The 13,930-nt window shown below is 48.0% G+C and overlaps 1 protein-coding gene across 1 annotated transcript; it reads right to left on the reverse strand.

Moving 5' to 3' along the window:
- Positions 1–413: 413 nt before the first annotated feature.
- Positions 414–13,499, reverse strand: CD22 (CD22 molecule). The gene is made up of 14 exons (XM_001369696.4): positions 13,191–13,499; positions 11,829–11,889; positions 11,103–11,459; positions 10,106–10,411; positions 6,422–6,682; positions 5,927–6,190; positions 5,066–5,326; positions 4,449–4,712; positions 4,060–4,323; positions 3,318–3,414; positions 2,902–2,980; positions 2,397–2,503; positions 1,757–1,835; positions 414–1,267 (listed from the first exon to the last, which is right to left on the reverse strand). The coding sequence occupies exons 2-14, from the start codon at positions 11,860–11,862 to the stop codon at positions 1,127–1,129; spliced, it is 2,514 nt and encodes an 837-aa protein (XP_001369733.3). The 5' UTR covers positions 11,863–11,889; positions 13,191–13,499; the 3' UTR covers positions 414–1,126.
- Between the last annotated feature and the right edge of the window lie 431 nt (positions 13,500–13,930).

Below are 13,930 nucleotides of genomic sequence, written 5' to 3' on the forward strand. Positions count from 1 at the left end.
ACCTATATGACTGGGAAACTGAGCCACTTGTACTTGCAGCCCAGAGACCTCAGCCCCCCATATCAATCACCTGGGTATTGTTCACATGTTCTTCTGGTTGTGCACAGTTCCTTGGCAGGATTTATGGGATGTTTCAGCCCACTTCCATCCTTATCCTCTCTCTGTCTCTGTCTCTGTCTGTCTGTCTGTTTCTGTCTCTCTCCTCCTCCTCCTCCTTCTTCTTCCTCTCTCTCTCTTTCTCTCTTTCTCTCTTTCTCTCTCTCTCTCTCTCTCTCTCTCTTTCTCTCTCCCTCTCTCCCTCCCTCCCTCCCTCTCTCTCTCTCTCTCTCTCTCTCTCTCTCTCTCTCTCTCTCTCTCTCTCTCTCTCTCTCTCTCTCTCTCTCTCTCTGTCTCTCTCTCTCCCCTTCCCTCTCTCTCCCTCTCTCCTCTCCACCCATGCAATGTTGGAGGCTCCTCTCTTTGCTCCCCACCCTCATGATGTCTTTGTTGCTCATCCCTCCATTCCTGAATGCATTGACCTAGATAGAATGAAAATAGCTCACTGGCCGCCATTCTTTGAGTTTAGGGGCTTTATTTCTCTATATCCCCCAAAGTCCTCCATGAGAGGGGTAAAGATCTGGGCAGCTATCTCTGTGCAGTGGTTGGTTTAGAATTAAAACACTGAGTTAAGGCTTTAGGGAGAGAGCTGATAGAACTCAGCTCCCTCATCTTCTTCCCAAGCACCTTCTTCTGTAGGGCCTACCCTCAACATAGGGCTTTTATAGGAGCATTGAAGCTGAGGGAGAATTAGGGATTTAGCTACGGAGAGGAAGAAAGGACCAAGGGTAATAAAAGGGATTAATTAGGGCAGGGAGGGCTTGAGACTACACTTAGGAAAGAAAGAGATGGGGAGAATGGAGGGTTAGAACATGTGCTCTGTGTGAGGTGGGCGGGTGGGTAGGAACAAAAGGGACTAGCTACAGGCTTTGAGGGCTGTCAGAACAAGGAAGGAAGGGACCCCAGTGGCAGTGCCAGGGGATCTTCTCCTAAGTTCTGGGTGGGTACCAGATAGCTAGCTGGCAGATGTAGACTCTAGGCACTGTTTCTCATCCAGCCCTCCAGACCTGAGGCTTCTTGGCCTCCATGGTCAGTGTTTCAGAGTCACATATTCCACCCCTTCCTGGGCAGGAAGCCTTTTCCTCTCTCCAAAATGAATCAGTTCAGAGTAGTGTAGACTTTCTTCTTCTGGAGGAGAGACTTCTACTGGGGCCACATTTTCATAGTCACCCTGTGGAGAAAGGAGGGCAGTGAAGGTGCCATCTTCCCAGCCTCCCGTCTCTAGTGTGATTTCTCTCCCTTTCTTCACCCTGTCCTTCCTATGTTCTGTTTGTGTCTTTTTTTTTTTTATAAAACTCTTCCCTTCCCTCTTATAATCATTACTGTGTGTTGATTCCAAAGCAGAAGAGCGGGAAGGGATAGGCAGTGGGGGTAAATGACTAGCCCAGGGTCACACAACTAGAAAGTGACCTCTCTGTGTTCTTAATTCACCTTCTTCATTTTTGATCAGAGAATCTGAGAGAGGGAGCTAGTGAGAAACTGCTTAGATAGACAAGATGACTTTTGCCCACAGGCCTTGGTGGGCCTCTTCAGCTTCTAAGCTGAGGGGTTCTAGAACCTGTGGAACAGGCCTTGACTCCTCCTCAGCCCAGAACCACTTCCCTCAGTTTAAGGAAGTTTCCTGATTTTTCCACCCTCCTCAGCCTCCCTGCCTCCTTACCTTGTGGGATTTCTGCAACACAGAATAGGTAACACTTTCATCCTCCGTTTGGAGATTGATTCTTGAGTTCTCCAGATACCTAGGTGATCAGATACACGAAAAGAGGTAGAAGGAGAGCTCCTCTTCACCTTCCAGCCCTTTGTGCCCATGGCCTAACCCAACTACCAGTCATCTACCCAGGCTTGCTACATTATCCTTGCCTCAAGTGTCACAGGGTCAGTCTACCTCTGCCTAAGGATCTCTAATCTCTAATCCTGGCATTAACTTTCTTTTTTCTAAACCCTTACCTTCCATCTTAGAATCATTACTGTGTACTTGTTCTAAGGCAGAAAAATAATAAGGGCTAGGCAGTTAAATGATTTGCCCAGGGTCACACAGCAAGGAAGTATCTGAGGCCAGAGTTGAACCTATGACTTCCCATTTCTCAGCCTGGCTCTCAATCCACTGAGCTACCTAGCTGCCTCCTGACATTGACTTTCTCCTCTCTGTAGCCCTTTCATCCTCCTCTATTTCTATTTCACTTTAGGCCCCCCAACTCCCCTAGCTTCTATCTTTGCCTTCCCTAGCCCCATTTTCTTTCTAGAACCCAGTTATTCTTCCTCTTCACCTTTCTCCCCAGTACCCAGCTCCTGGCACTCACTGAGCCTGGGGTGGAAACTGTAAGGTAGAGTACTCAATCCTCTCCTCAGCTGCAGGATTGTAATAGCCCAGGGACTGGGGGGCTGTTGTAGAGTGGGGCCTCCTTATCTGAAAAAGAAATGAGGTTTCAGCTCCAGCCCTTCTGCCCCTGTCCCCACTCATGGTTTCTCCTAAGCCTGAACCCCAGGAGTCTGCCCTCTCCTTTCTCCAGTTCTCTCATAACAACTTTAATGTACATACTTTGAAAATTTGGTCCTCCCAACAACCCTGGGAAGTTAGTAATATAAGTGTTCTCGTCCTCATTTTACAAATGAAGAAACTAAGGCTCAGTGGCTGAAGTTCAGTTTGTTCAGTCACACAACCAATAATTCCTGGAACTGAGGCCTAAATTTAGATCTTTTAACCTCAAGTCCCTTTCCCCCTTAATAATGAGTACCCCATCACACCTCCTGTCCTCTGCTAGGTCAGAGCTGTCTACCCTCAGGCCCCTTGTCCTCCATTCCTACCTTCTTATTCCTGATAAAGAAAGATCCCTGCCTGCTGGGCTGTGCCTGGAGATCTTGCAGTCCTCGTATCTTCTTCCAGCTGTAGGACAAAGGAGAGAATTTCAGTGAGAGATGGATCCCTGGACCCAGAACACTTGGGTCCTAAGAGTGAGCTAAGGACTGGGCTTAGGTATAGAGATTAGTGATGAGAAGGTTAGAAAAGAGACAACAGGAGACTGCCAAGTGGCTCAGTAGATTGAGAGCCACACCCAGAGAAGGGAGGTCCTGGGTTCAGATCTTCTAGCTGTGTGTCCCTGGGCAAGTCACTTAACCCCCATTGCCTAGACCTTATCACTCTTCTGCCTTGGAACCAATATATAGGATTGATTCTGAGACTAAAGGGAAAAGAAGGAAAGGGATACCAAAGGGAAGCTTACCATCGGATAAACTGGAACCCCGTAAAGGCTAGGATGAGTAAGGCCAGGCACACCCCAAACCCCAAGGCAGTTCGCCTGCCAATGGTCTCTGGGCTGTCTAGAGAAGGAAGGAAAGACTTCTTTGTTGAAGCAGCTTATTAACCACTGGGCTGTGCCACAGTGCTGCTTTCTGTCATCAGTAAGGCACCATCAATCAGCCATCCTTGTTTTCAGCTTGCAGCGCCCTGGACTAGGGACTTGGAGAGCTCCCTTCAGAAAGAAGACAGCCCCTCTGCCTATGTAGAGCTCCTGCCCTATTGGGAAAACCAAGTCAGTCCCCTTGGAAAGCTACATGTATATGAGAGAGGAGGCGAAAAGACAATCCACCAACATACAGAGTAACAGAAAAATATAAACTGAGTTCTTGAAGCTGAGGAAATCCATCCTGAAGGAGGGCTTGTAGTAGGCAGGATTCACCTGGGAGAGCTTCTTGGGAGGAGTTGAACCCTGAACCAGGCCTCAAAAAGGAAGGGAGAGACATGGCTTGTGGAACCAAAGCTACCCCAGGCAGGCAGATGAAAGCTCATCCGTAGGAAGAAGCAAGAGAGTTTGACTAGAACCACGGGCTTGGTGGGGAATAATGAAAGAAGTGGGGAGAGGGGATGACTGTCGGGGAACCTGAAAACCAGGATGAGGAACCGGGATATCCCATAGGAAAGAGAGAGGATGGAAACATAATGGGGTGGGAGTGGAGGTGGCTTACAATAGACAGTGAGAATGGTAGGCTGTGACTCTCCCGTGCCCAGCTTGTTGGTCCCCTGGCACCAATAGGCCCCGGATTGGTGGGTCATCACAGGCCACAAGGTCAGCTTTGGACCAAAGTTATCCATCTTTTGGCCTTTCCAGTCAAACCAGGTGTAAAAGTCAATGGCTGGATTAGCATCAGCCTCACAAGACAGGACTACACTGGTCTTCTCCATCACTGTGTCTCCAGGGATGATGGATACTTGAAGGTGTCTGGGAGCATCTGAAGGGAACAAAGGAGTCAGAAACCTAGATACCCAATCCCATCTCTCCCTCACGGGACCAAAGGGTTGCCCTGCTGGCCCCTCTTAGTCCTAGTCTGCCTTCCCCCCAACCCCGACCACTCACACTGGATTTTCAGATCCCATTCCTGAGATTGAGTTTTCCCAACAGAGTTATAAATGAAACATCTGTATAGTCCAGAGTCTTCTGGGGAGATGGAACTCCAATTCAGGGACTTCCCCTCATAGACGTGCTTCCCATTTCGAGTCCAGGAATAACCAACATTTCTGGGGTGACTAGAGCTAAAGTCACATTGAAGATGGACTTGATCTCCAGACCGGATGTCAGATTGGGGAGTTATCAGAATGATTTTAACATCTCTTGGGGCATCTAGGGAGAGAGAACTCACTGTTGAATTAACCAGGTGTCTTGTCTTCTTAGCCCTCCCAAGACCCAGGCTTCCCAGTCCTCCCTTCTCTCTTCTCTCAGTCCTCCCTTCCAGACTCTCTTCTCCTCCAAGAACCCAAGGACTTTGTCTTCCAGTCCTCCCACCCCCACTCGCCGCCCTGGTGAGTCATCCCCTGGCCCAGTCATCCTGATGCCCAGCTTGCCTTTCAAACCCCTACATGTTTTGGTCTCAGTCCTCTGTTCCCCTTTCGGAGCTCCCTTGGGCAGCCTGCCCTCCAGCTCTCAGCTCCTGCTCATGGGCCCCAGCCTTCTTCCCACACTCCCCATCTTCTCACATTGTACGTCCAGGTGGACAGGGGATGAGCTGGAACAGTGAGCGCTGCAGGCTGTGCAGGTGACTGACTTAGCATTCCAGGGGATGCTGTTGATGGTAAGAGATTTCGAACGGATGCTGTCATATTGGGGTAACTGTGTTCTCCATGAATATCTGTTGACGCTGGGATTACTTTGATTATAGGAACAGGACAGTTTCACAGTGTCACCTTCTTGGATTGGTGTCCGATTATTAATAGTCACGGTCACCCCAGTGGGGGGATCTGGAAGAGAAGCCGAAGTGAGCAGTGGACCCAGCGATCTCATCGTCCCTCTTTGTACTCTGCCTCTCCCATTTAGCACCTAAAAGACCCTTCTCCTGCTCTTCTGTTCTCTCCTCTATCTTGGAGAGAACTCTTGACTTTACCAGAAGAGAGCTGAGAGCTTTGCTCAGGTATTTGACAAGGAGAAGAGCAGAAATCTCTCATTTGCTGCATTCAATCAGTGTCCTGAGTCTCCATTGCTAGGAGCTTCCTGAAGTATGGACTGTGCCTACGGTGTTTGTTTGTTATAGCCCAACGCAAGGTAGTGTGTTTCTAAGCGTGTGAACATGAGTAAAGCATATAACCTCTCTGCGTCTCAGTATCTTGATCTGTAAAATGGGTATTTCCTCATACTCCCTGCACCGTGTTGAGAGTTTACATGAGACAATATATGTAAGGTCTTCCACAAACCATGAAATACTATATAAACGTCAGCTATTATGTCATCATTAGTAGCAATTAGCGTCTTCATGAAAGTGTAATGAGGTGTTCTTCACCCACCTCCCCGCCCAGGGCCTGTTCTGCACACAGCTCCTTTCCCCAGCCCAGTGGCCAGCTTACACCACACATCCAGCCTGACTGCCGCAGAGACTTGGCCCCGGCCCTCGCTGTTCTCAGCCTGGCAGGCGTACTGGCCACTTTGCTGCCTCTTGACCACTTGGAACCTGAGCTGCTGTTTGGTCTCTCCTGGCATTAACTTCCCATCTTGAAACCAGCTGTAATTGGTCGGAAGAGGATTGGCAGAGGATTGGCAAGTCATCTCCACAGTCTGGTTCTCTGACTTTACGACTCGACCAGGGTCAACCCTGGAATCTTTAGGGGGATCTGCAGGGAGGGGATAGAGGCCGGGATGAGGTCAGTGAGGTGATCCGCCGCCCAGCAAAAACTCCCAGTCCATTCTCCCATGTCTCCCCCTCAACTACTCCGTGCATGTGCACCCACACATGTCACCAAAAGGCCAAGAAATCATCGTGAAGCAGTGGCTCTCTCCACCCCCAACCCCAATTCCATGTCCTCTGATCCCTCCCTAAGTCCCCACCTCAATGAGCAGCTCACATAGGATTTGCAGGGTCACTGGCTCAGATGTCCCCTGGCCCATTTCATTGTCTGCCCCACAACGATAACTTCCGGCGTCTTGCCAAGTCACCCTGGGCAGAATCAGTGGTTCTCCCGTCTTCCTATCTGACATTTCATCCTTGATCCAGAAGACGCTGCCTCGGATCTTGGGGTTGCTGCTCTGGAGCAGGCAATTCAGAGTCACTGAGTCTCCCTCCTTTACTTTTAGCGAGGAAGCCACAACAGTCAGCTTTGGGGTATCTGGAAGGGCAGAGAGCAAATTGAATGAAAAGAGACTGTCCTGAAGGCTGAGAGAGGGGACTCATTGCGAAGATGCTGGGCTGCTCTGTGTGTGTGTGTGTGTGTGTGTGTGTGTGTGTGTGTGTGTGTGTGTGTGTGATTCAGCCAGCATTTATTAAAGTACCTGCTATCACGTAGTGATACCAAGAAAGGCAACATTTGATGCCTGGCCCTAAGAAGTTTAATGAGGGGGGAAACAAATGGACACATAAACTATAGTCTAGAGGCTCTCTATTGCCTCCAGATACAAAATCTTCAAAGGCCTTCCTAAACCAGCCCTTCCAACCTTTCCAGTCTTCTTATGCTTTGTCCCTTGCCCTGTCTCTGATCTCCTGGATATTCCACAGAAAAGACACTCCAGCTCTCTGCTCTGGGCATTCTCTCTGGCTTTCCTTCAAGTAGCAATTTTCTCATTCCTCAACTCCACCAACAGATTTCCCTGACATCCTTCATGTTCCAACTCAAATCCTATTTTTTAAAGCCAGCCTTTCCTAATCCTTTTTTTCTCTTAAAAATATTCATTTTCTTTCCCTCCCCTCTTCCCTTCCCCCTCCCAGAGCTAATAAGCCCTGTCACTGGATTATACAAATGTTATCACATACCTATTTCCATATTGTTCATTTTTGTAATAGAGCAATCTTTTGAAACCAAAACCCCAAATCATATACCCATATAAACAAATGATTAGTCATGTCTTTTTTTCTTCTGTGTTTCTGCTCCCACAGTTCTTTCTCTCGATGTAAATAGCATCTTTCTCACAAGTCAGGGACTGGGCTTCTAAAAGCCTATACTCTAGGAGCCTTCCATGTAGTCTGTATGTCACATGTCACTTAGGGATAGAGGGGATGACATGGACAATGACATGGACAACTGCTCAGGACTTTTGACTTCTTCCTAGCAAGGCTCAACTTAAGTTCTGACTCCTCGAGGAAGCCTTTCCTGGTGGCCTTTACTTGTTTATTTTCTCTGTTCCCTCATCTTCCAGTATATTTCTATCTCCCTTTATACGTGTTGTACCAAAAGTAAAATGGAAGCCCCTTGAGGGAAAGAACTGTCCTGTTTCTATCTGTGTCTCCATTTCTCAGACCTTGAATTCAGACGAGTCCACAACATTAATGCATTGCTGGTAGAATTGTGAATTGATCCAACCATTCTGGAAGACAATTTGGAACTAGGACACAAAGGACACTAAAAGACTGTCTGCTCTTTGATCCAGTCATAGCACTGCTGGGTTTGTCCCCCAAAGAGATCATAAGGAAAAATACCTGTACAAGAATATTCATAGCTGCACTCTTTGTGGTGGCAAAAAATTGGAAAATGAGGGGATGCCCTTCGATTGGGGAATGGCTGAACAAATTGTGGTATATGTTGGTGATGGAATTCTATTGTGCTCAAAGGAATGATGAACTGGAGGGATTCTATGTGAACTGGAAAGACCTCCAGGAATTGATGCAGAGTGAGAGGAGCAGAACCAGGAAAACATTGTACAGAGCCTGTGGCACAATGGAATGTAATGGACTTCTCTACTAGCAACAATGCAATGATCCAGGACAATTCTGAGGGACTGATGAGAAAGAATTGTGGGAGCAGAAACAGAAGAAAAACAACTGCCTGATCACATGGGTCGACAGGGATATGATGGGGGATGCAGACTTTAAATGATCACCCTGGTGTAAATATTAATAATATGGAAATAGGTCTGGATCAATGATACTTGTAAAACCCAGTGGAATTACACGTTGGCTACAGGAGGAGGGTGGGAGGAGGGGAGGGAAGGAACATGAATCTTGTAACCATGGAAAAATATTCCAAATCAAATTAATTAAATAAAATTTTTCAAATTAAATGAGTCCACAAGCAGTTATCAGGCAGTTACTGTATGCCAGGCACTGTACTAAGGGCCAGGGATACAGAGAAAAGCAGAACCCTAGAGAGACCCTGCCCTTAAGGGGATCCCTTTCCACTGGGCAAGCCAACAGGCCAACAATTGTGCACATTGTAGGGGAAGGGGGAGGTCATCTCAGAGGGAGCCATTAGATGTGGGGGGACCCAGGAAAAGCAGGAGCAGAGCCTTCCTAGCATAGGAGACACCCCACCCCTACCCCAATGCAAATGCAGACTGCAGAGATGAAGCATCCTGGGAAAGGGACAGAACCTGCTCAAGTGTTTGTTGATATAAACCAAACTGTATCCCATTGTCTATTTGCCATCAACTCTGTTAAACTGTGGCTGAGGAGAAAAGAGTCTGTGGTCCCTGAGCAGTGCAGAGGGCAGCAGGAGATGGGCCTGTGCTGGGAGAAAAACCAGCTCCCCCACTGGCTTTGCTCATCCCGGAATGGAGGGAATTGAGAAATTATTAGTCATCTCTCTGTGCTCATCACATCACACAGGAAGATGGTGTAAGGGCAGGTTGCAAAAGGGGTAAAGATGGAAGTGACAGAAGGGTCATTGATAGCAAAAACTGTTGGGAGCAGAGGATGCTGGGAGAGAAGAGAGGACTTAGCAAAGTTCTGTGAAGAACTCAGGAGGCTTTTGAGTGGAGACCTTGAACAGGCAGGAAGCATTTCCTTGCTGGGGATCTTTGCCAAGAGCCATAAAAGGATTCATCTGTATATAGCCCAGAAATTATTCCCACCAAGTTATTTCATCAATTTAATACCTCAAGGAACATCTCAGCAGAATGTCAAAACTCTTCAGACCTGGGAGGGTCGTGGACTCTCTGCCCCAGAGCCCGGCTTTCTCCCTTTGCCCTTTTCACTTGCTCAGACTTTTCCTTAGCCCAATAGCATTATAGATAGGTTTGAGAGAATTAATGGGTAGGGGTTAGTGAAAGTCAGATTGGCTTGACAGCTGCCCGAGTGAAGGACCATTAGGGGAAATAAATCAGGAACCCTGACTTCCTCTTTCCAACTCCCCAATTTTCCTTGTAGTTATTGCTCATAAAATCTTACATGTCATCAGATATTTCTCTTGTGGCTTAGTTCTAGGAGCTAGAGAAATGGTATCTGTTGTGGCTAGATCAGCCATAACAGAGTGCTATCCAAGACCCCTCCCCTGCTGAGTCAAAGTCCCGGGGAAGCTTGTCTCTGTAACATCCTCATGCTAGGGAAATCTGGGGTGCCTCTTACATCATCTCAGAAGGGAGACCTTCCTCCATCTTCCCATCACCTTCACACAACAGGGGAACCCCAGTTTTCCAAGAAGCACCCCTTGACAGCATTACCCAGGAAGAGTGAGGGAGAGTAGAAGTCAACCCATCAAGGCTTTTATATAATAACACCAAAGTCTATTTCATTAACAATCCTTACAATGGTGAGGAAAATGTGGCCCTTTCACGGCCGGGGAGCAGGGGACCCATGAGACGACATGCTGGAGGAGACTCACGTTTCACGTCCAGCTGTACAATTTCCTCAGAGAGCTTCTCAGGGAAGTGCCAGAGTTGGCAGGCCAGCTTCTTGCCATGGTGAGTCCAGTTGAGACTGAGGGTGAACTTGCTCTCCGTTGAGATTTTCTGGACTTCAAGGGAGAATGAGTCCTGGACCTGATCTGGCAGAGGCCTCTGACCCTCCAGGGACCACAGCAAGCTTACAGGGTACTCAGAACAGTAGTAGTTCAGGAAGCAGGTCACCGTTACCTCTTGGAACTCTTCAAGCTGCAGTGGGAGCTGAATGTGGGGTGAAGGCGCAGATGCTGAGGGAGAAAAGAAAGGAAGAGATAGGACTTGAGGAGGAAGGGGGCGCCTCTTAGCTCTTATCTGAGAGGTTTGGAGTCTTTTGGGCCTCCTTCCCAAAGAGCCTTGCCTGGCCCCAGCCACCCCTCTACTCAGTGACCCCTTTATGAGGAGCCAGTGGTTGGCACCATGGAAATAAGTACTTCCTACTGGCTACTTTGTGGTAGTAGTGGTAGTAGCAGTAGTAACAATAAAAGAAATTCTTTCCATTTCTAGACACTTTGGCCCCAAGAGCCCTCTGAGAAATTCCTCCTCACCCAAGTGGTTAGAGAGGGAACTGATTTTTGTATGTGTATCTCCAACCTTGAATACAGTGCTTGGCACACAGTAGGTGTAGCTTACTGAAGTGGAGTGAGAAGTCTGCCCATTTTGGAGAGAAGAATGCTCTACATATCCTTGCTCATCTGTCCAACTAAGAATTCTCCAAGGGTAGGGGCTCCATTCCCCAGCAGACCCTGGGATCCCCTATGACAGAGGACCTGCCTCCCTTCTTCTGCGGCTCCCTCCTAGGGCCCCACACGAAAGAGTACATGTATACAGGGTTTGCTTAGAGAGCTGAGGCCATGAGCAGCTTAGTGGGGAGGTGTGTCTGTGATTGATTTTCCAGCCCCCTCTCTCAATGCCATTCTCTCCCTTGCCCTGGACCCTCACCATTGACAGTGAGATTCATTTTTTCCATCCACTTATCATCTTTCTCGTCAATAGTCCTCAGGCCTAACTCTCCAGCATCAGAGACTTGCAGCTTGCGGATGATCATGCTACAGTTCCTTTCTCTTCGGGGATCCAGAAGTTGCGTCCTTTTGTCCTCACTAGAATTGTCTTTGTCAAAAAGGACAGTCCCCTGGTACATCATGTTGTTATACTGGGGTTTGTGGTACAAGACAAAGCGGCGAAGATTTCCAATATTCATATTGATCTTGCAGGGGATCTGGACACAGGTGCCTTCCCAAGCATTGAGGTCCTTTGGCAGGCAGACATCCCAGTGACCGAGACACAGAACCAGGCATCCTGGGTCCCCAAAGGCAGGTTGGGAAAGATTGGTGAGGAGAGAGAGAGAGAGAGAGGTAGTAAGAGTCAAGGAAGGGAAATGATTCTCTTTGGGGGAATAATAAGAGAGAGAACATAAACAGACATTTACACACAAAGACTGGGCAGAGTTGGGAAATCACACACATACACACACACACACACTCACACACACACACACATTCATATACAAGAGGAACCCATGGAGAATGAGAACTTGAGACCCCGACAGACAAATAGTATTCACTCTGCCATCCACTCTTCCATAGTATCCTCTTCCCTAAAACCTCTCTCCCTCCTCAGCTCCTGCTCCCAGAACTTAGGTATCCAAGCCCTAGGAACAGTCCTTACCAGCAGCCAGAAATGAAAGCTGAAGGAGTCTCATGATGCTACATTTGGCCTGTCAGAGTTCCTGAAAAGGGAAAATCAGTTCTCGAGTTAGTCCAGTCACTTATTCTCTCTAAGATGTGTTCCGTGTTACTCCCACTCAGCTCTGACCATTCATTGCTTTCCTTCTGAATCCCGTTGGTGTTCGTATGCCCAGAGGACCCTCTTCATGTGTGACTGGGGAGCTGTCTGGGTTCATCCCTTCTCTGGATGATTGAGCAGGCATGCCTGTTTATAGCTCTGTTCATGTATCCCATGTGCCCTGTTGGATGGGGAGCTCTTGCTCCTTAAAGTCGGGGGATGACTCCTTCCCCTCCTGTTTTCCCTCTTCCCTTTGACATTCAGTCTAGAATTTTGCACAAGAGAAACTCTTTCCAGGGTGTTGACTTCCCAAGTCCAAGAGATGAGAGAGGGAGGCATGATCTGCTGGCCCTTAGCTTTCCTACTCCCCCACCAGCACCCCAACAATATCTGTTTCACTTTCTGAATCCGCACACATATCACCTCTGTCACCCCTAGTTGTGATGAACATTTGCATAAAGTTAAATGTGTCTCTATTTACAAGGCAGGTGTCTTTAGCATGGTCCCTTGAGGAATGACCAGGATGTGCTGATAGAGTGTGTCTCCTGTCACATCAGATTCACCCCCATCTCTACCATTTCTGCCCTCCCCATGTTGTTCCCAAAAAGGAGCTGGTATGAGATAGGTACTAGGGTGAGGTACACTGACTTAGGCACAAACAAGGATTTGGAAGCTGCCCAATAGGGTAAGTGGAGCAAGGCTGTGCCTTGGGACAAATAGAACACAAAAAGTTAGAAGTGGAAAGAGGTTCCTTAGAGAAGCTGAATGTGACCAAATCTTACCCCCTCCAGGCCTTCCACAGGGTGCCAAACCGAGGGCTAAATGGGTCCATACCAGAGAAGTGATCTAGTTTTCTGTCATCAGGCCCAACCTCAGCCAGCACATGCCACCCAATTCCTCAGCCCTGGGCCAGGTCCACTTTTACTATACCCTGATCTGGAGTGTGGCTCAGGACGCCAGGGTGAGGAGGAAGAACAGCCAGCTATTATCTTGCTTGAGGCAACCACAGGGTCTCAGGCTAACTCACGTTCAAGAAAGCTCCCACCTTTGTACGGTGGTCAGGGGACAGAGATAGACAGGGAGGTTGGGGACAAATCGGGATCCAGGAAATCCCAGGACATGGAGGGTTTGCAGTAGCCCAGGAGAGAGAAGTTGGTGCCAACTTGAACAGGGTTACAAGGATGGCTGGGGTGGGGACCAGAGAGAAAAGAAATAGAAGGATATAGAGGAGGGAAGAGATGGTACCTGCTTCTTGTACATCTTCTCCTCCCTCCTCATTGATGAGAACAGCATCTAAGAGAAAGAGGAAGTTCTCTGCTTAACATCTAGCCCTGACTTGTGACTCAGGCAGTCCCCTCCCCTGGCTTGAGGCTCTAGAGATAACTGAGAACCTATCTGAAAGGTCTGCTGGAGTGGAAAAAGGAAGAACCCAGAATCTACTTAGAGGCAGGCCTCGTTTTACTCCACTGATTGACTGCACAGGGCAAACTGTGTCCAATATCAGGTCATTCATTGCCTCGATCACCTTAGCATGCCTCTGGCCCTGCTTTCCCTAACTTGTCTTCTCTACCAACTGAGCTAAGGACACTAAAATTCATTTCAGTACAATCTATAAGCCAAGCAAACTTAGAAGGCCAGTGTGCAGTGTGGTTTACACACACACACACACACACACACACACACACATATATATTCCTAGCTAAGTGACCCGGGGCAAGTCACTTTACCCATTGGCCTAGCCCTTGCCATTCCTTCTTAGTTGTCACTAAGACAGAAAGTAAGGGTTTAAAAAAATTAAAATTACACACATACATACACGAGCACATGTGTAGCATTCCAAAGTCAAATAAAAATTGCATTACAGGCTATCTACCACTTAAAAATTATCCATTATCCCAACAGCACAGAACTAGGAGAGTGGGGTAGAAATTACAGGGTGGGGGTGGGGGGAATGGTTAGTGCTCCCTCAAAGTGGAATAAGCAGC

Source organism: Monodelphis domestica, chromosome 4, assembly GCF_027887165.1.
Source record: "Monodelphis domestica isolate mMonDom1 chromosome 4, mMonDom1.pri, whole genome shotgun sequence".
Classification (NCBI taxonomy): domain Eukaryota; kingdom Metazoa; phylum Chordata; class Mammalia; order Didelphimorphia; family Didelphidae; genus Monodelphis; species Monodelphis domestica.

Excerpts from the sequence above, each read along its gene's own strand:
- CD22 (XM_001369696.4), bottom strand. The coding sequence starts at position 11,862 with ATGAGACTCCTTCAGCTTTCATTTCTGGCTGCTG. Across the intron at positions 11,460-11,828 it reads GCTTTCATTTCTGGCTGCTG|GATGCCTGGTTCTGTGTCTC; the intron begins GTAAGGACTGTT and ends TTGGGGACCCAG. Across the intron at positions 5,327-5,926 it reads AGTCAGGCTGGATGTGTGGT|ATCCCCCCACTGGGGTGACC; the intron begins GTAAGCTGGCCA and ends CTTCTCTTCCAG.